This window comes from Taeniopygia guttata, chromosome 3 (assembly GCF_048771995.1).
Source record: "Taeniopygia guttata chromosome 3, bTaeGut7.mat, whole genome shotgun sequence".
Classification (NCBI taxonomy): domain Eukaryota; kingdom Metazoa; phylum Chordata; class Aves; order Passeriformes; family Estrildidae; genus Taeniopygia; species Taeniopygia guttata.
Window position 1 is genome coordinate 61,518,486 of NC_133027.1, and position 23,702 is coordinate 61,542,187.

Here is a 23,702-nt window from a genome sequence, read left to right on the forward strand (position 1 = left end):
CGAGGCGAATGGCAGGCGACTGCTCCTTGCCCAAGGCCGCCCTCCTCCCCCGGCCCCCGCCTATTAGTGGCCCTTGTTTAATTCCTCGGAGTAGCTCAAAGAGCAGCGAAAGCTGGAGGCGACCTAAATAGGGAAACTTTGGAACTCGGAGAGAGCGGACCCGCTCCTCACAGGTCGGCCCTGCCCCCGCCTCTGTACACAGGGCCGAGAGTTGTTGGGTGCCCGGGGTCTACTTGGCCCTTGGAGATTTTTTTTTCCGCCTTCTTTTTTTTTCTTTTCTTTTTTTTTTTTTCTTTTTTTTTTAGGACTTGTATTAAAGGGATGGGCTCCCAAGATACTGATCTTTTCTCAAGAGAAGTGGGAGAGCGGGAGAACCACAGAGGGGGGGAAGTTTTTGCTGAACAGGGAGAGAGCCCAGATAAAAGGTCGCAGCAGTGGCAGCGCCGAGGCGCGGAGCGACCCTTGTCGTGCCCTCGCTGGCCGCAACTCTCAGCTGCTCTTCTCTGCTTTCCCTCCCCCTCGTCCCTCCCGACCTCGTTCCCCACGCTTCGCCCGCTCTCTTTTTAATATATAACTTTCAGCCTGGATGAGTTGCGACTCGTTCAGCGTAATTGGGACGAGCGGCTGATGGCTGCGAGGGGCCGGGGGATGGGACGGCGGGGGGAGGGGAGCGCGCACAAAAACAGGTCCGGGGGAGGGGCGCGCGGGCCGCCATTGGCGCCGCCATTAGCGAGCCCGCCCGGCCCGGCCCGGCCCGGCGGGGGCTCCACTGTTCTCTCCCCGTTCCAGGCACGCACAAGCGCCTTAGCCCGGCGTTGTTTACTTCCTTCTTTAACAATGGCTGCAGCAGAGTTGTTGTACGGTATTTTTGGTACTTCCCGCAAATCTGCCCCGCAGTGGCTCGCTCGGAAGGATAGGTCTTTCCTTTTAACAGGGCCCGGCATATCCTGGGCAGAACGAGTTATATACAGAAAGACCTAACCTAGTTCGGTGTATATTTTTAATTTGACAGTTCAGTTATCGGCCTGTCCCGGCCAGCTCTTTATTTTAACTCCCTTTTGTAGGGTCTGGTTCCAGGGGCAGAACTACAGCTACAGCTGTGAGCCACAACTTGGGCTGCTTTTCATTCCGCGTTTAATTTTTCTTGCGTTTAAGAAAGGGGATGTGAGCACATAACTCATAGAGTTGTCTCCATGGCGCAGGAGTGCCAGGTTTATGGTTGGAAAGCGAACAAGGGAAGAAGAGGACGTACCTGCGTAGGCACAGGCACGTACCTTTGTGCTTTGGTGAAGAGAGACTCCGAACTAGGTTATTAATTAATGTAACAGCTTTTGAAAAGACAAAGTTGCACGTTTAAATTTTGAAATGCTAACTAGGCCTGGAGCTAAGGCAACTAGATTTTTAAAAGCATGTTTATTTTTAAGGTATTTAAAACATAAGGGTTTTATCACTTCAGCAGAATAATTTGGTGGACGTTCTAGCAGTTCTTGATTTCAGGAAGCCATTGCTTGCTAGTACGGAAACAAGTTTTAAAGCCTAGCTCTGCTAAATTAACACTTGGTGGGGTTTTTTCCTTTCAGAAAAGACAAGCGGAAACAAACAAAACAAACACACACAAAACCACACCATGGGGACTGTCCTTTTCTTGCCTCCCCATGTGCTATACTTGCCCCCCTTCAAGGAGTAGGAGGGACAGAAGTTGTGGCAGGGCGGGTACTGATTAGTTGCTGTCAGTCTGCACAGATTAACACCTATTTTTAGGTTTTCAAACCTCTTGAGTAATACTAGTTAAATTGGCACAGGTTAATAAGTTGGGGTCCACAGAGCCTCTTAACTGTTCACTGTGAAATTTGAATTAAAGAGACAGTCTCACTTTGTCAAAATACTGAAAAAAGGTTTATATACCAAACATTTACTGTATATCCATGTTGTGTGCATGTGTGTACGCACACAGAAGATACATAAGCTTGGAAAACAAAAATTGAAATTAATTGCTTTGCACAAACAAACAGTTGCAGGATATTTGCAGAATAAATCTGCAGTGAAATCGGTTTTGAAACATTTTCTTTCTTTACTTTTAATATAAATCTAGCATCTAAAAATAAAACTTAAGCGTTGTTTTTTCATGCATTTTCTCCCTGTCCTCCCCCCATTATATCATTACACTGTTACACTGACACCCACTGGTAAAAGTTGATCTGAGATCAGGATAGTAAACTGAGCCTCTTGATGAAGGGACAGCTATACTCAGGAATAAAAAATAAAACATGGACCAAAGAATAGCTTCTTCCCCTTCTTCCTCTTGAGGGAAAAGCATTGCAATGGTCTTCATTTTGATTTTTTTTTTTTCTTTTTTTGACAAGTTAGTGTGTGGGTGTTCAAGGGAGACCTCAGTGTGTTTCTCTAAGAAACATAGGAAAAGCTGCATTCAAAGCAGTTTATTTCTAGACATTTATATGACTGCAGACAGACAACAGGCTAGCACAGATGAGAACAGGAGAAAGGTATTAGTATGTTAGTAGTTGCTGGGTTTAATGCTGTTTCCCAGGTAAAACAGCTTGAAGAAAACCAGAAATAATGGTGGTGCTAGAAATATATTTGTGTGGGCACTGACCTGATTGTATCAAAGCAGAGATGAATGCCAGCGCTGTACAAGTATTACTTAGTCTGTTTACCATTTATTTCAAAGTTGTTAGTGGTCTTGAAAGCCACTTGTGTTGGAGAAACAAGGCTTATTTTATTGAAATGTACCATGGCACCAGAATCTGGTTTGTGAGAGTGTCGTTCCATAGCCCTGCCTAGCACAAGAACAATACCACACAATTATGCAGTTTCAGGCCCTGAAATGGGCTTTCTTCCAAAGCACCCTCCCCTTATATTATTAGATGTGTTTCTATTAATGAAATGATTGATTGAAAATCTTCCTGTGTTTATGTTGTTTGGGCAGTAGTAGTTTGGATTTCCCCTGTCTGGACTAAAGTTGTATCCAGCGGAGATGCATGGGACAGCTGTTTGTAAACTCAGAGTGAGACATAACAAATGAGCTGCAGCAAAACCTGTCTGTGACCATCTTCCTTGTAAATACAGTTATACATTCTTTGCTGCAAGGGAAGAGGGGAGCCTTAGTAGGAATGAATGCAGAAATAAAATGGACTCCACAAAACACGAAAATGTTGAAAACCCCTGCGAGGACTGCACAGTTCAGAAATTAAAACTCTAGCCTTTCACCTTTGAAATTGTAGTTCAGGTCCTTACATTCTGAGTAAAATGAGATTAAAATAAGTATAAAAATAGTCTCTGGGATTTTCCAGCTTACTGTTACAATTGGTGCAGATAACCTAATTGGAAAACAGGGTAACTGGTGGGATTTGGTTCTTTAGGAAAAGTTACAAAGAAAATCTTTACTGTAGTACTTGTAAAATACATACATACATGTATGTTTCTGTATATATAAATGTATGCGTGTAAAGAAGAAATCTTTACAAAAGCGGTCATTGAAGTTGAAGATTGATACTAGGTTTTCATGCCTGAAGATGTACTCCTATATTGAATATTGCCTGGTATGCACACTGGCATACAGAAATGCTAAGTTTGGAAACCTGCACAAGGCTGTTAGCAATTGATTTGTTTTGCTCTTTCATTTTAAATAACAATAAAAGAACGAAGAGGAGGTTTACTTTGAAACTGAGACAGGCTGGGAAAAAAATGCTAGCTTGTATCCTGTAATTATCCAGAAGCACCCTTGTAGACCTAGAATAAAACTCAGAGAACAGGCATAAAGCAGAGTGAAGAATCAGAGTTTGTGAGGAGGTGGCGTATCAATAGCCTGCCACATCCTTTCTCCTCTCCTCTTTCCCTCAGTGTCGTTCTTGTTCTGTTTGCATGAAGAAACTGCAGCAAACAAATGAGAAGAAAAGTGGGGGGAGAGAACATTTGCAGTTCATATTGCAAATAAAATACTTAAAAATGCTATAAAGAGTTTCATAGTCATTGTTTATAGACTCTACAATTTTTAATATTCTAACATGTAATTGAATTCTGAAGCCAAGATTCTGCAATTAATCAGGCTTTTATAAGTGAGCCACTATTTGCTAGCAGTAACTTTGAGAAGAATTTGGACTTAAATTACGTGTTTGTTTGTTTGTGGCTATAACAAAAAAGTGAAATGCTTAAGTGGTCAGCAAAATTATATGTTGTGCATTTGACTCGGTTAGCAGAAGTTCCAAGCTATATAAGTAGTTCAAGCATTTGAGAAACCTAATTATTTGATTCCTGTATGCAGATTTGGGCTTTGTGCATGTGAATTATGGAAAGTGTTTTTGGAGGACATGTTTTCAGGGCTTGTGCTCACTGCTCACTTTTCTTCAGTACAATGTCTAGAGAACTCAAGTAAAATAGAAAAAAAATATGCAAACACTTTGTTGGTTGTTCTAAGCTTTTATTATTATACACCCTACTTAGGACTGAAGTGATTCCTAGGAATGCTGGTATTTTTGCCTACCCCATTGAAATGTTCAGTGTAAAGCTGGGCTAGATGTGAGAGACAGTTTTTCATTCATTCAGTTCTGAGGAATTGTATTGCTATTGTGAGCTGGAAGAGTGTGGAGGAGTTATGGCACTGACTGGAGCACTTGTTCTTTCCCAGTCAACTCTTAAATCTTGATACCAGAAGGGTCAAAAACTTGCCAGCTGTGACATCTGAATAATTTTTAAAGCAGTTAATCCAGTCGGAGTGTTTATCAGTCTTTGTACAATGTGTGAAGGCGATGGGGACACGTTCTCAGATAATTCAAAAGAAAAGTTCATGTCATTGGCAAAAATCAAGTAGTTCAGCTGCATCTTATTCCACAGATTTACCTTTTCAGGTTAAACATGGAAACATAGAACACTGTCCAATGAATTCACACTGCACTGTTATTTGGCAGGTGTGTGGATAGTTTGTTGTGCAAACCATTCCTTCCAAACCTGTACACTGGATCTGACAATACCCACATGATGCCCACAGGAGTTGCCCAGCTGTTGTCAGCATTAGCCACTCTTTGTATATGGCGTAATATATGGGAGAAGGGGATGTCAGGAAGAGCCTTTGATCTACTTGGGAAATTAGGAGCCAAATTTTGAGAGCGTGCTGGCAATTGCCTTTATCCCTTCCCCACGTAATTTACAGTTTCATGGAGCACCATGGTTCTCTTGTTAATCATACCACACTCCTATGGCAACATTCATTTAGCTGAGTATTCAGTATCAGAATGTGCATTTAGCATGTTTTAATCGTCTTCAGAAAAATGTGTTTCAGCCTTTTTTGTATAAAAGCATAAGCTTTCCTTGCTTTTAAGTATTGCTTGTCTCCTTTTGGATCTGTTCTGATTTTTTTTCTCTTGAAGATGAAAAGGGTTATTTTTATGTTAACTGATCATTTTTCTCAAAGCCATGCTTTAGAAAGTCCCAATTTACTGGTCCTACAAGAAAAGGTGGAGAGAGAAAGCACTGGTATAATAAAGAATCAGTTTCTTCTGACTCAGAATTAGGTTGTGAGCAAGTAGTACCATGCACAATCTAGAAAACAAGTATAGAAGTACATAAGATGTATGTAGAGTAGATCTTGTGGTGATAAATTTTGCTTTGGTGTGATCTGGTGTTTTTCAATAAGCACCAGATTTTTCAGATAAAGCAAGAAGAAAAATGCAACAGTTCTTGTAGGGTGGGAGTTGAAAGTACTGTGGGAAGTGGTGCTAAATTACAAAAAGGTGCTCAAAAAGGTGTTCTTCTTTTCTTTCTTTTCCTGTTATTTTTGAGATTTCACTAGGTTGTGTAAGTTACCCATTCCATTAAAAGTAGGAATAAAGAATGCAATTTATGATTGCAGTTGGTTGTGAGACACAGTAAAGGTTTTTTAATTAAATTCCTTTTTCTGAAACAGAGTGCTCCCTACATTGTGTTTAAACTCGCCTAAAAATTCTTTTTAATCCACATACTCAAAATAATGTTCTCTAAGGTGCAGGAAGCTTTTTCTCCTGAGCACAATAGGAATATGTTGAATCTCTTGAAAACTGTTTCTGTTTTTCAAACACCTTTTCTTTTTCAGCATAGGTAATTAACGCCTTCTTCAGAGTGCTTGGTGCCCTTGATACATCTGTTACCTTTGACAGATCCTTTCTGTTTGCCACCTCTTCCTAACATGCTTCCAATATTTTCAGCACAAAATAGCTTTGTATCTTTGATGTTGGTTGTATACGGGCTCAATTAAATGAGAAAGCTGCTGACAGAATGGTGTAGAGTTGAAGCTTTGTTTCTGTAAAGATTTTGTCCTTGGTCACTTATCTTTAGTTTTCACTGCAATGTGTTTAACTTCTTTTAGACAAGATTGTTAAGACATGCAGTTTTATCTGGAACTGTGTTTGTTTTTGCTTTTGCAGGTGCTATGTGCAGTAATTATGTAGAGATGTAGGTAAAGGGGACAGAGGAGTATTCTGTAACTGTAGCCTTAAGCAGTAGAACCTCTTCCCACTGGTGAGGGTGGCTTTGAAACATGCCATTTTGGAAGTTTCTGGAATATTTAGAAGCATTATGGCAATGCAGCTGTCCATTACCACCCCCTAGTTGCTGGTGGATGGCATCTTGTATTTAGGCTGAGGAGCCCAGCTTTGTGTGGCTGGGGCTGTTGGGGCTGTTGGGGCCCTTGGGTGCTGAGCTGTGGCAGTGGGAAGCTCCAGCCCTGCTGGAGTAGAGGGCAGCAACATTTAACCCTTCTTTGAGGTTTCCCATAGTGGTTCCTCTGCAGTCCCACAGCGTGGTATCTGCCAAAGGCAATAGCTGTAGAGACCCTTTGCAGACAAAGTTTTATGTTGCTCAGTTTTGAAAGCAGAAAGTGAAAATGAAATCAGTGTTGGAACAAGAGAGCAAAAAATACAAACAGATTAAAAAAGATGCAGTCACAATACCTAAATAAAAGACTTACTGGTGGCAGTAATTGTTGCTGCTTATGTCACATGATATAATGACAGTTTTTCAGGATTTCCCACATATTAGAATGCATGAGGTTGGAATTTTGTTTTTATGATACCTACCACTCCTTTCTTAAGGGAAATTAAATAGCAACTGCTCTGAGATTTTGGGTTATGTACAACAGTCATTTTGATCTCTACATTGTCAAACAAATAAATATCAAAAGCATTTTTAGTGCAGTTACTCTGTTTCATGCAGTGTTCTGGTGTGAAAGAACTAATTGCATGTTGCACATCTTTTGCATATATATATGAAAAACAGTATGACAGGAAAATATAAAAGAATTTGAATATAAGCTTACAGAGGGAAAACGTGCATGGGTATGTGTGTGTTTATATATATCTTGCCCGTTTCATCTCCTAATGACAAGAGCAGATGAGCCTGTTAGTGCCATGAATTTACTGATGATCCACTATTGATAAGGGATCTATGGAGCAGTAAGGTGTGGCAGAGTTGTAAGGGATGGGAGGGTGCCCAGAGATAGGTCTCACAGATTCCCCTTCAGTGAAGGTGCACTGAGCAGAGATCTACGCAATCTCAGATGTCCGTTTCTCTTAGGAATTGTAATGCTTGTTTCCTGATGCAAACCTAAATATTTTTGTACTTTTCTGTCTTCTTGACTTTACAGAAATTGCCCCATAGCACACCATTTTTTTTTCTCCTGAGGTGCTCCTGATATGTCTAATTCTGTTGTAAGTATTATATCTCAGAAGGCTGACTGTTACTACTTTTATTTAACTAATATTTTCTTCTCAGGGATTGACCTTGTTCTCAGGATTTGCAAAATATTTGCAAAGGGAGACTAAACCAGGTTGGTCAATAGCAAATCTAGTAATGTGTGTTGGACTCAATGCTGAAGATGTTAATGATTTTTTTTTTTAATTGTTGTAAATCAGCTTCCCCAAAAGCACTGACATTTAAGAACAGCTTCAAAAATTGGAGCAGGACAGGTCTGTTCCACTAACCAGGCTTTAAGAATATGATGCATCATTGTGTTTTATCTCAAACAATGGCTGACCAAGAACAGAGCTGCTTTAGTCAGCTGCGTCCTTGAGCTACTGTGTTGTCTGTACATTCTAATAAGGAGAATGAGGAGAATTAATAAGCAATTTGAACTGCAGAATAGTTTCTTGAAACATCTTTTCAAACCTTTTTAACACAAAGTAGCACACAAAGTTACTCTATCATTTAAAGAGGGATCATTTTGATACTTACTTTGTATTTTTCAACCTAAAAGTTGTGGCTTCAAAAATTAGAGCATTGATCTTTATTATTGCTAGACCCAGTGAGCTAAAAGATAAATGACTGATACTACAAAGAAGAAGCAATAAATGAAAGAGAAAGCCTAAGAAAAAGGGGATGCCAGATTTAATGAATAATTACCATGAACTGGGTCACATGGTTTCCAGTTTTTACATAGGTCAAACTGTGAGGCAATAGCATTTGCTTAACTGAAAGGCCTGAGTAAGTAGTCTCAACAGCCTTTGTATAGAAAGTAAGGAAATTTCAGCTGATCTGTCCTTAGTTAATGAGATTTATACTATGTGACTGTCACACCTTTATTTCAGATTCAGGGTCATAACAAAGGTGTGTCTTTGGTGTATTTATTCAAGGATTGCCCAGGGAACATGGCCAATACTCACTTGCTATAGTCCTGAAACCTAGTCCTAGTCCTGAAGTACATGCATGATTGCAATTAAAAGTAAATAAAATTGGTGGCAGGTAGCAGAGGAAAAAGGAAAGGAAGGGTTGTTGCAGTTGTCAAAGTTTATTATCATAGTTCAGTGTGCATTTAAAGCTTTGTACACCCTCAGTAAATCCTTGAAAACTGCCAGAAACTAGTGTGGGTCGCATAGGTTTGTCCCTGCTCCTATGAGAAGGACAATTATTTGCCACAATTACTGAATCCTAATTGCTTGAAGGGATGGGAAAGGGAGGAGATGTTAAAGCTAGTTAAACTGGATTTGATAAAGATATTAATGACTGTAGCCATATTCATCTTTAAAATAAACTAAGAACTTTGAAAAATGAAAACTGGATTAACTTCCTTCATTTATCACCTTCATTTAAAAGATATGTTCAGAACTGGCGGTGTGTGGGTGGGTGGGCTGATGGGAAAACCTTAAAAGCTGAAAATCTACGCTAGAAAAGGATTATGAGGGTGTATCTACACCAAGCACTACAGCATCCTCCATGTTCCGTGCTATCCAGGCTATTTCCTATAGGCAGCTCAGCAAGACTGGTATGTGAAAATAGTAATTGGAGTTACATTTGCATTGCTCTGCACCTGGGCTAATGAGACCCACTGAATTGTTGGAACTACAGAGCCTCTCCCTCCCCACAAGTGGAAAAGTCACCACCAAGTCCTGCGTAAGTCAGAGGGCAAAAACGGGTACAAGACTGCGCAGTTTGAATTGGACTCTCTGGTGCAGTTTTGTCTTGGCACAATTGAGCAAGTAGTGCACCCCAACAGCAGGAAGGTGATTTGGCAGTAGTAATTCAAGAGGATGCACCTGTCTTTCCTCATTCTTTTTAGATTTTGTTATCACAGGGAAAAGAGTTCTTTCTAAACTGATTGATCGTTACCGAACAGGGAAAACAAAAGTATTGCAAAATGCAAGTATTAACTTACACATTTGTTTTGTTTTGAGCATATTTTAGAAGAGCCAGAGGCATGCCTTTTTAGTAAGCAGGCAGTTGGCGAAAACCCTCTAGGTATCAGAGAAGCCCTGTGCTATAATTTTCCTAGAATAATAATGTCAAACAAATGACAATAGAAAGCCTATAAAATTTGCAGCCAGCTGGGCAAATTCTCATGTGTGAACCACAGAAACTGTAAGTGCCCGTATAAAATATTTTGTCTTGATCAGAGCTGCTCCAGTCTACTGCATTCCTTGCCAGAGTAGCTGTAACCCCCTCACCTGCCAGCTGCAAATAGTGGCTCCATTGGGTGAACTCCGAGGAGCTCCAGCCCAAGTCTCAGAGCAGTGTTAAGTGTGTGCTCTATTGGAAGTTTTTGCCTAGGTAGTTAAATGTAGATCAATGATCCTTCTCAGCATGAATTTTAACAGGGTATTACATGGGAATCGGCATGCATCAGAAATCATTATTAGTGCTTATTTTCAGATTCCCCCAGACAAGATGGAGAGGGCTTTTTTAACCCCTGTCTTTTGTGAGTTAGTTATTTTGTCCTTGTGTACTTGGTATTTCATATTCCGTTGTTTGGATAACAGTCTGGGCATTAAGTGTTTCACCTAATCCTATCTCAAACAATGTCTCAATGAGCCAAGAAGGACTTGGGCTGAGCTGAGGACTGAACCAATGCTGAATATAGCTTTGAAGAAGAATAAATTATAATAATTCTTTGTATGATCTGATCACTAGGTTGTACAACTTTGTTCCAAAAAGGCCATGTTCAGCACTGCACCTCAAGGGTTCTATCTATGTTTCAACTCCTTTTTTCTTTGACAGGGAGGTAGAAATGACTGTGTGTAATTTACTGTAAGTCTCTTGGTTGAGATGCAATATTATCTGTTGAACTGGGTCTGTATGAGTCATTTATTGAGAAGCAAAATAGAACTACTGACAAAATTTCATTGCTTCCGACAAAAAGAGACTCAAGGCTATACCCCATCTTGTTTCAGAGCACTCCACACGTTACTCATTAGGTCCTTCTGGCTGACATGATGTTCATGAATTCTTTCATCTTATAAAAAAATAATAAATGTTGTTCTAGTCACCATTTAATTATAGAATACTACATAAGCAGTAGTGGTCTGGGCCATAGCTGTCCTTTTTTGGAGTCCATGTAAGTTGTGCAGGGAGGTGGGAAGTTCGCCTTGTCAAGCACTGGGGAGGTTTCTGGACCCCTTCCTGGGCAGCCCCAGAAGGCTGCACTTGGACTGAGGGCAGCAGTGGGGAGCAGGCTGTAGGAAGGGTCAGCTGCCCAGGCAGGACAGGCATGCTTCAGCTGTGGGATACTGCTTAAACCACTAATTGTGTCTCGTGTCATTGATCCACAGTGTATGGTTAGTACATACACTCCTAGAATACTACCCCTTCATTTACTCCTTACCACTTGCAATAGCCTTCTAGCCCAGAATTGCAGGATACTGTGCAATTAGAAGAAAAAAGGCTGTTTGGTTCTTTAGATAATCTGGGAAAAAACCAACCAAAGAACAGTGCCCAAAATTTGCTTTTACATAGAAATTAAATACAGGGCAAACAGCATTCAACTGTAGCACTGCATTTTGAGGAGCAGAAAGTGTGGACTGGAGCAAAGATTCAGAGCAGTGCCTAGGGGAAAGCTGCTGTATCTGATACAGATATAAATATGTACATGAAATCAAACAGTGCTTCATTTAAGACTCAAGTCTGCATTTTTTAGTGATGCAGTGAATTTTTCACTGTAAAAGAAAAACACTCCACCTACCCAAGATATTTACATGTGTACACACAGAACAGCCAACTAAAATAAAAAAATGTTTAGCTGCCACAAATAGCTGTATAATGGGAAGTTCTTAATTAACATCAGATTATCTTAAAGCAATAATGAATGTCTTGTTTATTTTTTTATGTATTGGAACGGAAGGGATATATTCTGAAGTCGATTAAGAGAAAGAGTGCTTGCCTGATTCTTAAGGTAATGTTCTCTTTTGCTGGGGTGATGTGGGTACTGATTGAAGTACACGAGCATTCCCGCTAGAGGGGGGTCCACTCAGCCTAGGTTGTAATGCATTTTGGGGTTTTTGGGGTTTTTTGTTTTGTTTTGCTTGGGTTTGTTTTGGTTTTTTGTTGTTTCGTTTTGCGGTTTTTTTGGTTTTTTGTTTTTTGTGGGGTTTTTTTTGGAAGCTCAGCATTAGGAAAACCTCATGTACCCTCACATCTTGTTTCAGTCCTTTATGTTGTGTATCTCACGGTGTCAGCAGCTACTTGTCTCTTTCTTAGCTTAACTGTCCTTTCTACAAGGAGGTGAGAATCCAAATGAAATGACTAACGCACTAGTTCACTGTTAAACACAGTAGTAACAAAGAACACAGAGAATGTTTCTTTGTATCATCTGCAAGGTGAGGACAATTATTTATCACAGAAGTGGTGTGATCATTCTTGGAAAAGTAGAAGCAGCTGTATCAGACCTATTCAGTAACATTTTTAATTAGAATTGTTATCTATCTTCAAGCCATTTTACTGTCTCTGTGAGCATTATGTTTCTAAGCATAAAAGAAAATATTTCTATATGTGGAAGAGACTAAGAGTATGTTAAACTAGCTTAAACGTCTGTTTTACTCTTTCATGTCACAATTTGTTCTTCCTTTCAGTTTCTTGGTGAAATGAAGACTGAGGTTTTTGCGCGTGTTGGTCATTGTGCCATTGTAATTAATGTGTTTTGAAGCTGTGGCTGTTGTGAGCATTCTCTTGGCCCCAAGCAGGAGCCTCCTGAGCAGAACCCAGATGCTGACAATATTCCTGTGCTCTGCAGTGGGGGTCCTGGCATGTGAGGTGGCCTCTCTGCAGATGAAGTGCAGTGCAGAGCCCAAACTAAAACTCTGCCTGATCGGTGCTGGGTTGGTTCAGGCTTTCCATGCCATCCCATCCATGTTGTGCTTCTGCAGGGAAGGGGACAGGCAGCCCTGAATAGAGGTGTCCTCCCAGCTGAGACCCTTGGGAAAGAGAGGGAGGAGGAATGGGACAGCAGGGCAAGAGAGACAGAGTGTACTAGGGCTGGCAAGGCATTAGCCGCTCTGATGGATTCAAAAAGGAAGTCAGAGAAGGACCCCGTGTCACAAGAAAGGCAACAAGTGACAGGACAGAAGGATATAGCCTCAAGCTCTGCTAGGGGAAGTTCAAGTTGGACATCATGAAGAATTTCTTCATTGAAAGGCTGGTCAGGTATTGGAATGGGCTGTTCAGGGAGGTGGTGGAATCACTGTTCCTGGAAGTCTTCAAGAAACAACTGGACCTAGCACTTGGTGCTGTGGTCTGGTTGACATGGTTTTGTTTCATCAAAGGTTGGATTTGAAGATTTTGGAGCTCTTTTCCAACCTTTATGATTCTGTGATTAAGACTGGAGATAGCATCTGGGATATCTGACTCCATAATACTGGACAGAGAAAACTGAGTAAGTTTGAAAAAGCTTTTGGGGTCTGTCTAGTGGTGGTAACTGGATGCTGTACCAAAACAGTAAGCCTAGTGAAAATGAGCATTCACACTTCAGATGTGTACCACATTAACCTAACTAAGATGCTTCTGATAGTGGAATTACTTTTTTCAGAAACCACCTGAGTGTCTGAGTAGGGCACTGTATTGTGACAAGCAGTCATACAGTTATTTCCAATCCAATGGCTGATTATTCTTTTTGGCCCTGGGCAAGTCACTTAACCCTCTGTCTGTTTCTTCATCTGTAAAATATATTATGGATATTTATCAGTCTCACCAGGACTGATTGTTTAATATTTATAAAGTGCCTAAAGGATTAGAAGCTTAATATAAGGAGCTAATATGTATCATATAATTTTAGATTGATTTTATTTATTTGAATTTTTTTCCCTACCTCCTATTGAATGAGATGCTATTTTGTAGCCTCTTACTGTCATTCCTAATTACCTGGACAGGTCACAATTGGGTAACTCCAGGTTCATTTTCTTCATTTATTCCTAGTTCCTATAAATGCTTTATCTCCCTTCTGCTTTTTTTTTTTCTCCTCCCTTTTTTAATTTAGAGATGAAGAAATACCATATGTTGCTAGATCGTGACATAAATATATTTAAGTGCTGCCATCATTGTTAGTTTATCAGCCTTTCCATTATAAACCCTCTTGTTCAGGGGTTTATAACTCTATCATTATAACATGCTTCAGGGTGAAACTTCACGTTCATTTTTTCCCTCTTGATTTGCTTTAAATCCTTCACTCTTCTTAAGTTAAACTGGAGATTAGATACATTAGTTATACTAGTTATATAAATTATAATGCAGCACTAGGCATTCTAAATAGGATGTAAATCAGAGAAACAGGGAATTTCCTAGTTGTTAAACTGTGAGCCTGAGAGGAGAGATCTGGGATTCTTTCCATGAGTGTGTCCCTGGCTTGGCACATTACTAAAAAATTATTCAATCTCTTTCTGCCTCACTTCTCTCTCTATATTGGGATGATGACATTTCTGACTTCACTGGTGTATTGGGAAGCTTAATTAATTAGAATTCATAAAAGACCAAGATTCTCAGGTGAAAGGTGCCAAAGTGTGAAGTATTTTTAAGGAGTCTAATGAAAAATTGGTGTGCCTGCTTTCCTATGTCTGTTCCTGTTACTGCAGTTTAGTTCATATAAACTCTAGAGCTGTGCAGTGTGTGGCAGCCAGCAAGGGCTTTGATCTGGAGCACCACTCGATGACCTGACAGCTTGTTTTTCTCGGACTTTCAAACATTCACTGAATCTCTCAGCCAGTTGGTCTCAGCCTTTGCCTGGGGAGTTTGTGTTCCCCGAATTCTAGTTTTCAAACAGTTCTCTAGTGCAAGACAGGACAGGAGCCTGCAACCAAGACCCTGGCTGCAGAGTTTCCCCTTGTTGCTGTTCCACTTTGGTGCAGGTGCAGAGGTACCCAGCCTGCTTAGAAGGTAACAGGAAGGGGAAGAGATCAGGGGCGGGACTTAGCATGGCAGATCATTCTGGTTGTGCTCAGGCAACTTTTTGGTGTAGTCAAAACTCTGTATGGAGAAAAATATTCCAGCTGTAGCACAGTAAATGCTGGGACACTGGCAGTTACTTTTTATGTCATTCAGTCAGAGAAACCTTGTTTGTGTCCTGAGGGATGCTCTCCGAGTTTCCTCACTTGAGGACTTCTATTGTCAGCTGTTAGTTTTGCACATCCTATCATGTGCTGTTTTTCTAGGGTTGATCCAGACTGGCACCTTCATTTACAGATCTCTTCTTTGCCTGGACTGTGGTGCTGTGCTCAGGAGAGAGAGGTTCTTGGTAGTGGCTACATTTGAAATTATCTTTCTCCTTACAATTTCAGGTTGAAGTCTTGGCCTCCGAGGATGCTACATTTGGACACAAGGTGTGTAGTTTGGTGCAGTTTTGTTATATAGGTCCCAACAATATGAATTTTTGGATGTGATGCCACAGAAAATTACAATTTTCTACCCGAGAATCGAGGATTCTGTGACTTGCATCCATCAATTCAGAAGCTTCCCCTTGTGTGTGGTAATCTGAGAATGGCACATGGACTGTTTTAATGCTTTTCTTGATATAAAACTGTGAGCAAGTTTTACTTGCAGAAACCCATGTGCAAACATGTAATGTCAGCTTAGCAGCAGTTTTTAAGATTGGACTTACCCAAATGCTGAATTTGTTCTTGTTCCATAGATTTGCAACTCAGAAATTGTACTTGCTGTCTGCTTGGCAGTCTATTGAGTAAGCCACTTTGTTCAGGCCCTTTTTCACAGAGCATCCCAGGTAGAAAGTAGTGCATTGAACAGCTGCATCACCCTGTGTTCAACTGTAGATCAGCGTGTGGCGGGCAGTAGTGGTGTTGGAGAGATGACTTCAGACCCGCCCAGCTACGTGGATGGGCTATGTCCTACCTAGTGCTCAAGTTTCTTTGGCCAGTGAGCATTGTGATGATTACCACTGTTTTAACTGAGCACTAATAACAGATGATTTTAATGAAGGCAGATTATGTGTAGGCTATAACCATTAAGCCAGGAAGAGTGGATGGGGAAGGGAAAAAAGAGATTGTAGGAACAGTAGGCTAAATCATGGCAGTGGAGTTTCCTGCGGCTGAAGACCCATATGCTGTGATGCTACTGCAGGTGGAAAAATAGCAGTGCTGTTACTATTGAGGTAAAAAGGAAAAGTAAGGAACTATTAAATAAGTTCTCCAGGTTTATTTGGAATACAATAAGCAAAATTAACCAGCAGGGGAAAAAAAAGCTTTAAAAGTACATAAATATTCATGATGCCAGAATTTACATTGTGTCTATATTGTACATTTTTATGTTGATATGTGATAAAGTGATTTCAATAAATTATTAGAAAACAAACAGAGCTACTCTGGTATTATTTGAAGTATATAATGTATGGTAGTTTGCAGTATTTTCTGATTTTTATTTAATACCCAGCAAGCATACAGAATATTCATTGAATATTTAATAAACCTGGAGGGTCAGCTCTTGTGAGCTCATCTCCATAATCCTTCAGACTAGGTGGGTAAAAAGAAATATTACTGATAATTATTGTCGCCAGTCACTCTCAGAGCTAAAAAAAAGCACTGTGGAGGAGGCTTCTGAGTTTTTTTCATGGCTAGATTTACAAGGTGTTTTTGTGTCTTGTCATCCTGATGGACATTCTTTGAAACTCCTTTTTATTACAAAAACTTTTAAGAATTTTCTGTTGCTAAGCTTCTGTTTTACAAAACTGAATCAGTTTGTTATCAGCTCTGACCATCAATGTCCAGAGTCCCCAGCATCTTTTTTCCTAAGATTCATCTTCAGAACTATGAGGATATTTTAAACTCTCTTATAATAGTAGCTTTATGTTGTATAGTGAACTGTCTAGGTCTAGGAATGTCATGTACTTTTTATCAATCAAAAAGAAAGCTAAATGTATAATCCAAAATTTGTTAATCCCAGAATTTATTTTTGCTGTCTATTTAGAGATGCTGCAAAAGCACTTTATTCCCTTCTCTCCCTTAAAAGGTGCTTTCTTTACTGTCTGTCTCAATGACAAATAAATGCCAGTGTCTGTTACATTAACAGATGAGTTTGTGTGCCAACATAGAATGTGTATAAGCAAAATTTTTTAAATGAAAAAAAGTTAATGTTATAAATTAGAAAGTAAGTTGATAGGATAACACAGTTGACCAGGTAACACAGTTGAGAAGGATGTAAAGTTAAAACTTTGCACCATGCAGTGCTTTCCTTGGTACCTGCTTTTAGCCTGAATTTTCCTCCAGGGCTATTGTAGACTGTTGAGGGGAGCAATCTTTTTCGGGTTTGGGTGTAGAATATGTCTCAGCTTGAAACATTGTCGGCCCCTTTGTATGCAGGAGCAGAAGCACAGTTTGCTGCAGGGGATGACTCTTCTTTTGACTGCATCCATTCCACCTATCCTTAGATGCCACTTAGTTTTAGGCTGTTGACAGGCTGCGTTGCCTGTAGATTCATACAAAAATAGTGTCTTTAAAAAAAAAGATATTTGTAGGCTACTAAAAGAATGTACAATGTCATTTGTTATTCTTAAATTCTCCGTGATGTCAGTCTCATTGTAAATATGCATACTGTCAGCAATTGGGTCTGTTTCCCAGGAAAAGGTTCTGAATGAGATATCAGAATGCTGTTCAGCTTTGGTGTAGTTACCACTGGCAAATTGAAGATCTGGCTGATGTAGTGTGCCCCTTGAATGCCTGAGTCTTGGATGATGATCATCATCCTCATAAGTGTTTGTAGAAATCACCCTATGCATATTGATTTAGACAAAATAATTCTTATTTTAGAAAATAAAATGAAAACAAAAGGAATTGTGTCAAACTGTCAAAATATCCAGGGAAAAGGCACCTTGAAGTACCAAATTCTGTCATTGCTCCTTAGGCATGGAACAACTTTTTAATAAGTAATCAGTCTTCCCCAAACAAATGTAGGACATAAGGCATTTAGTAGAGTAAAAATTACATTTTAATATGAACTTCTTGTTTTCATTTTGTGCATATGTGAGACCAGTGGTGTTTAAAAGACCATAAAAATCTAAGCACATTTTCAATCCATTTAAAAAAAGTTTTGTTCGATGAGTATAAATATGTACAGATTTGATTGCGTTGCTGTCCAAAGATTTATTTTGGTTGAATAGAAGGAAGTAAACCCATTCAGCTTTCTGTGCAACTAATTTTACAGAAAGAGGAAGCTATTGGTGTGCTGCAACAGCTCTTTCAAAGATGATACACATGGTGTTCAGTTTAATTTACACATTTATTTGGGTGTGTACTTGAATGCATGCTTGTTTTTAAAGAAAAAACCTTCCAGCTTTTGATTGGTTCTTTTGTTTCAATATTTAGAGGAGTTGTGGTATATGTACGGTTATGCATGGAGAGATGTAGGGGGAATGACCATGTAGAAAATCATAAACAGCTGATAGGTGATCTGGGACAGGCTTAATAGTTATGCCTGGTTTGTTCAAATTCTGATGAGGATAAACATATAATAAATTCCTTCAAAACCATACTTGTCAAGAAAGTAACATAGAGTAAGAGTTCACTCTTACTCTATAGATGGAGTGATATCTGCCCAAGCCTGCAGTCAACACACAGGAATGTACTTCAAAGTTGGAAACTGTTTGAGTCTCATTAATCTTACTAAAGCCTAATGATAATGTATAAAATACTAAAAGTACCAATTTCATTTTTGTTTATTTTAGTTGAGTAGGAAGTTATATTTTAGCAGATGGGACAAGTGTTTGCAGACGACAGAGAAAATAGGAGGAATACAAAGATATGATAAGAAAGAGAAAAAAAAAATAAGGTGCACAGGGCAGAAGTAAAAGGTAAAATTACCTTTTTTGAATGATGCTCATTTAAAGATCAAGGCAATGAACAAATAAAAATAGGAGTGTGGAAATTTTTAAAATCCTCCTAAGAGATTCAGATGCTCAATTTCCATTAGAACCTTTTTATCCCTGAGGTAGAATTGAAAATCTTAGTCTGAAAGATTGGTTATTATGTAAAGATTTAACCCACATTTTATTGTTGTAGGGACTGCATCAGTTGGAATTGCAGTGTCAAATGCAGTAGCACACACTTCATACAGGCTGCAAATGGTGTCTGTTATCCCTATCTATAACAGGATGCCTGACTTTTTAAATACCTGCACTCAGTTTACTCTCCCTCCCTTTCCTTAAGGCTTTTGCTGTCAGCATCCACCTGACCCAAATAACATAGGGCAGGGGAGGCTTCATTCGGTTAAGCCTGGTGAGATCACCTCGTGCACGTGTCCCAGCCTGTCTGTGGACCTGTGGAGTGCCATCAGCCGTGTTGGCAGCGCTGGCCACAGAGCCCGCCCTCTGCAGCTAATGCCGAGGTGCAGTGATCCCAGCTTAGTGCTGCATTAATAGAAATAAGTTTGTTAATGGCAGTCCAGCAGCTACATGTCAGAAGGCTCACAAGTTTGGGCAACAGGAAAAGAAGATACTTCTGTTCCCACAGTGGGGGAGCTCCACCAAGAACAGGACTCTCTTATTTGGTAGTGAGCTTTAATCCTTCCATTGTGTGTAGTTTTAAGCTGTGTTGTGATGTAATTGGCTTAATCATTACTATTATGTTGCTTTGCACAAGTTAAGATTGTAATTTGACATATGGAAATAAATGGCAACTGGATTAGTGATTTGCAGGTGTCATTTAAAAATGGGGCAGGGAAGAAATCCTTTCATATTTTGCAAGTGGCATGTTTGCTAATGTACAGAGGCAGAATTACCCACACAACTGCATCTCACACTGTTTTGAAATAGGGGTGAGCTTCACCTGTTCTTTTCTGGGACTGTGTGCTGCTGGGGTTGAGGAAAAAGAATCTCATTCCCGATGGAAGTGTTCACTGTAGGAGTGATTTTATGTTTCTTTTGTGGAAAACAAATACAGGAGTAAAGCTTTATCTTTGATCAAGAAATCAGCATAATGGAGAGACAGCTCTATCAAAGAAATACAGCAAGTGTGGTATCTCTGATGTGGATGTGTCTGTATGGTGGCGCTTCCAGCATTGTTCATGAAACTAGCTGTATTTTTGTTTTATGACACAACATAAAGTGATGACCTTGTCTCCATAATTTAGTAACTCTGGAAGTTGTTTAGAGAGTCTATTCCTAAGTCTTTTAAAGTATGTGCTACTGGATTGCATTTTTAAAGTGTTCTTTTTCTGATACAGGATACATGTTTTAAGAATCAAATGTGCTCAGGACTAAAATATTTTTCCTCCCAAACATACTCCTTTTACTCCAGTTTATTAAGGTGTTTTTTGGGTTGCTTTGGTGAGGGAGTGCTGGGCAGAGTGGGAGGTTCATAGTTTTAGGGGAGTGGTTTTGCTTTCCTCCACCTTGTAGATGCTGTTATTGCAGCAATCAGCACATCATAGTGCATCTTCTGTAGTCTACTTATTTTCATATCCCAGATAGCAGAAGTTCAAATCCCAAGGGTAAATTGAGCTACACAGTGTAGCTATGTGTCAGCTTCCTGGTTTGAAGCATAGGACATCAAAGGGAATACATTTGGTGGCTGACTGTGAGTTATGACTGTGCAAACCTAGAAAGAAACTGTTGTTCTTGCAATATCTGTAACAGAACCCTTGAGCTATGAGATGGAGATGGCATGAGATAAAATTGAGAGACATGTTCTCAAGAGACTTTTTTTTTTTTTTTGTATTAGCTTGATTACAATAAAATCATACTTCTTGGAAAGAAAATGAAAATAACCAATTGAAAGAGAAGAAAAAGTAAACATAAAAATTGTTCTCTTCTAATGCTTGCCTTATTTAAGACAGCTTTCTTTTGTTGAAGACTGTCAGCAGCCTTTGCTCCTGCCATCTGGTGGTTCCTAATAACAGTTGCATCTTCAAAGCCAAATTAAATTGTTTTAAAGCCAATTAATCCCTTTCAGAAGAGAATGTTTTCAAGGGTCAGAATTATCTCTGTCTTGATGTGTTGACACTTGGATTGTCTGTGTATGCTTAGTATACGGGAAAATACAGAGAAATGAGTCCTCATTTTCATCTGTCTTTGCACTGTTGACATAGATAGGAACCTGGGAGTTGTAAATAAGTTTTTGGGTTTGTTTTAGCTTAGAAAAAAAATAGATACTCATACTAACCTCCAGTAAATTCTGTTTTGCTACTCATAGGAGAGTTAGGATTGCATGTTTTCAGAGTTCTGTTTTTAATTTCTTTGTGGACTGGTTTCTACCTGAGGTGTTCAGATGACCATAAGGATTTTCCAAACTCTTTTCTTTGACTCATTGTTAAAGTTGTGTTTTGGGGTTGTGGAAGTCTCCTGAGTGCCCTCCGTGCTGGGTGTTTTCCAAGAGTAGAGAATAGCATTATAGCAGGGACAGGGAATAAGGTGCTCTTTTTATATTCTTAGGGTCTCCTTACAGATGTATCAAAGTGTTTTGAAGCACTTATGACTAAGTAGCAGCGACTTGAATACGTTTCTCTCTGAACAACCTGTGCATATCACTGCTATGCTATTTGTGACAGTCCAAGAAAACATAAAACTGAGAAATTGTGATGTTTTACAAATTTAATCTCCATAATCAATAGTTTTTAATGTCTGGTAAGTTTAGTCTCAATAAATACCTCTATGGTTTGTGGGCTTTTTTCCCCAATTAGTTTTATGCTAATTAAGAGGCACACCAAGAGATTTGTGGCCATAAGTTCCTCTCCATCCATCACACAGTCCTAACTGTGGTCCAGCTTCGTCCTGAGTGCGGCAGGCAGTAGAGGAGTATATCTAACCACCTTAAGTATAGAGGGTGGTTCCAAAAAACATCCACTTGTGGTGCTCCACTCCTCATAACTATGTCCCACTTGCCATATGGAGAAGATTTTAAAGCTCTCTGGGAGGATGGAAAAATGTGCAGGCTTCCTGGAGATTGTGAAGCCTCCTTGTGGTGTGGAGGTGGGTCTGGACAATTCCATAACAATCCTGCATAAAGAAGAAAAGACAAAATAATACACAGAATATGAGAAAAAAAGCTATGTTAGCTAAGAAGCCCCACTTGTCAGAAAGTCAAGATCAGCTGGATAAATGACATTATAAGAGTTGGTTCTCTCCTCCTTATGCCCTGTGCCCACACTCCTGTAGTCTCAGGAAAGGCAAGGCAAGGTGAGGCTTTTGGGAGGACCTGTCTCCTGTGGCAATGTCCCTGTGTGTGTACAGCATGTCAGGCTTTCTTGGATATTTCCTTTTTTCTGCCAGTGATCCAAGCTAGCCATAAATACATGTTTAATGTTCCTTTTCAGCATGAAGCATCTCATGGTGCTTGCAGAATAAATACTGATGGCCTCAGGGTTAGGCTTAGGCAGTTTACATGGGTATGTGGTAACATTTATTTTACAAAGCTCCCAAGCACTCTGTGGCAAGCTGGAGTGAGCACAGATGGTAAACGTGCCTTCCTCAGCACCCTTGAACATCGTTGGCCTGTGGTTGGCCCCGTGCCCTGCAACCAGCTGGGATTAGTGCTAAGAAAATGTGAACTGTTGTCTTTCTTCCTATATCATCTTTATTTTGGACATAAATAAATGTGATGAACAGCCTTCCTCTCCAGCACTGCACGGTTTAGATTATCAGGGTGTGGATGTGGCCACATTTTGGATTTTGATATGAATTTAAAGCTTCCATTGCCTTTCTGAGAGTACCAGTGTGGAGGTTTCAGAACATGTGCATGCAATTCAAAGCAACTGTTAGGTATTTGCTCAAGTGATGACTGTAAGTAAGAATCATGGAGTGCTTTGGGTTGGAAGGAGCTTTAAAGATCATCTAGTTTCAACCCTCCTGTCATGGACAGGAATACCTTTCAATTGCATGGGGTTGCTCAGAGCTCCATCCAAGCTGGTCTTGAGCACCTCCAGGAATGGGGTATCCACATTCTTTCTGGGCAACCTGTTCCAGTGCCTCACAACCCTCACAGTAAAGACTTAGTGACTAATTTTGCTTTTCTCATTGATGAGTATCCCTCTTTGGGTTGTCCTATGCTCATTTAGATTGCCACTATATTAAAATGAACTGCTGCAACGTTGAACCATCCAGCTTTTGTGGTGGCACCAGCAGCAGCAGCAATCCATATTTCCCATTGCTGCTTTTATGAAGAGGCAGTCTGTAGTATAGTTTTTCCCTTTCCAAACTTCATGGAAATACCAGAATAATGCAAAATTTGGTACTGCTTTCATGGTGGGATTATGTATCTCCTCAAAGGTTTGAACCCACCATTTAACACCAGTCACTATATCGCAGTGACTTAAGATTCTACCAGAGAAAAAGAATTTATTTTTTCAGTCTTCCTTCTGTTACTCATTAAATTTTAACTGGTGGGTGCACTCAGGCAGCCCGAGTCTGGTGTGCCTGAGCTGCCTGGCTGGGTGTGCTGCTCTGCATCCTCCCTCGCTCAGCTGCCTCCTGTTGACATGTAAACGGGGTGATGCTTGCCGGATCAGGCAGGTCATTTACAGTTCCCTGTGGCCCCTTTGATTTACGCTGCTGGTTTGAACTTGGAGGGAGTATCAGATTTACCAAGTCATCTAAAAATCAGAACACAAAGTTTGCTTGTAAATACCCTCACATTTTAAATAAATGTTGAGGCAGGTGGTCTCTTTGTTTAGGGGTGGGAAGAGAGCAGTTCAGAATATTTACAAATAGTTTGCCGTTCCTCCTTGGTGAAGTGAGCGAGTCAGACCAGATTTCTTTTTCTTCTGTAAATTCTACCCGATTGTACAACTGGTGGGACCAGAACCATGCCCTCCAGCAACCAACACCACCTTGCTACAGAAGGTATGCTCCCATTCAGATTGGAACTTAAAACAACAAAACCCCCACAAGTATTTATTTTTTTTAATCAAGCTACTGTTAATGTGTTTGCTTTTTTTTTTTTTTCTTAAAGCATACTTTTTTAGCAGCATGAAATACAGATATAGAAAAAATTCAGATTTCTGCTACATGGCTGCTTCCCCTGATT

The 23,702-nt window shown here is 39.9% G+C and overlaps 1 protein-coding gene across 6 annotated transcripts in view; it reads left to right on the forward strand.

Moving 5' to 3' along the window:
* Positions 1 to 23,702, forward strand: part of ARID1B (AT-rich interaction domain 1B) — a 323,798-nt gene that overhangs the window by 165,917 nt on the left and 134,179 nt on the right. For 3 of the 6 annotated variants that reach the window (XM_030268062.4, XM_030268067.4, XM_072926976.1), the window contains exon 5: positions 15,018 to 15,059. The exons of the other annotated variants lie outside the window; for them this stretch is intronic. In XM_030268062.4, coding sequence (XP_030123922.3) covers positions 15,018 to 15,059 — 42 coding nt within the window. The remainder of the gene's footprint in view (positions 1 to 15,017; positions 15,060 to 23,702) is intronic. 6 annotated transcript variants of the gene reach the window in all.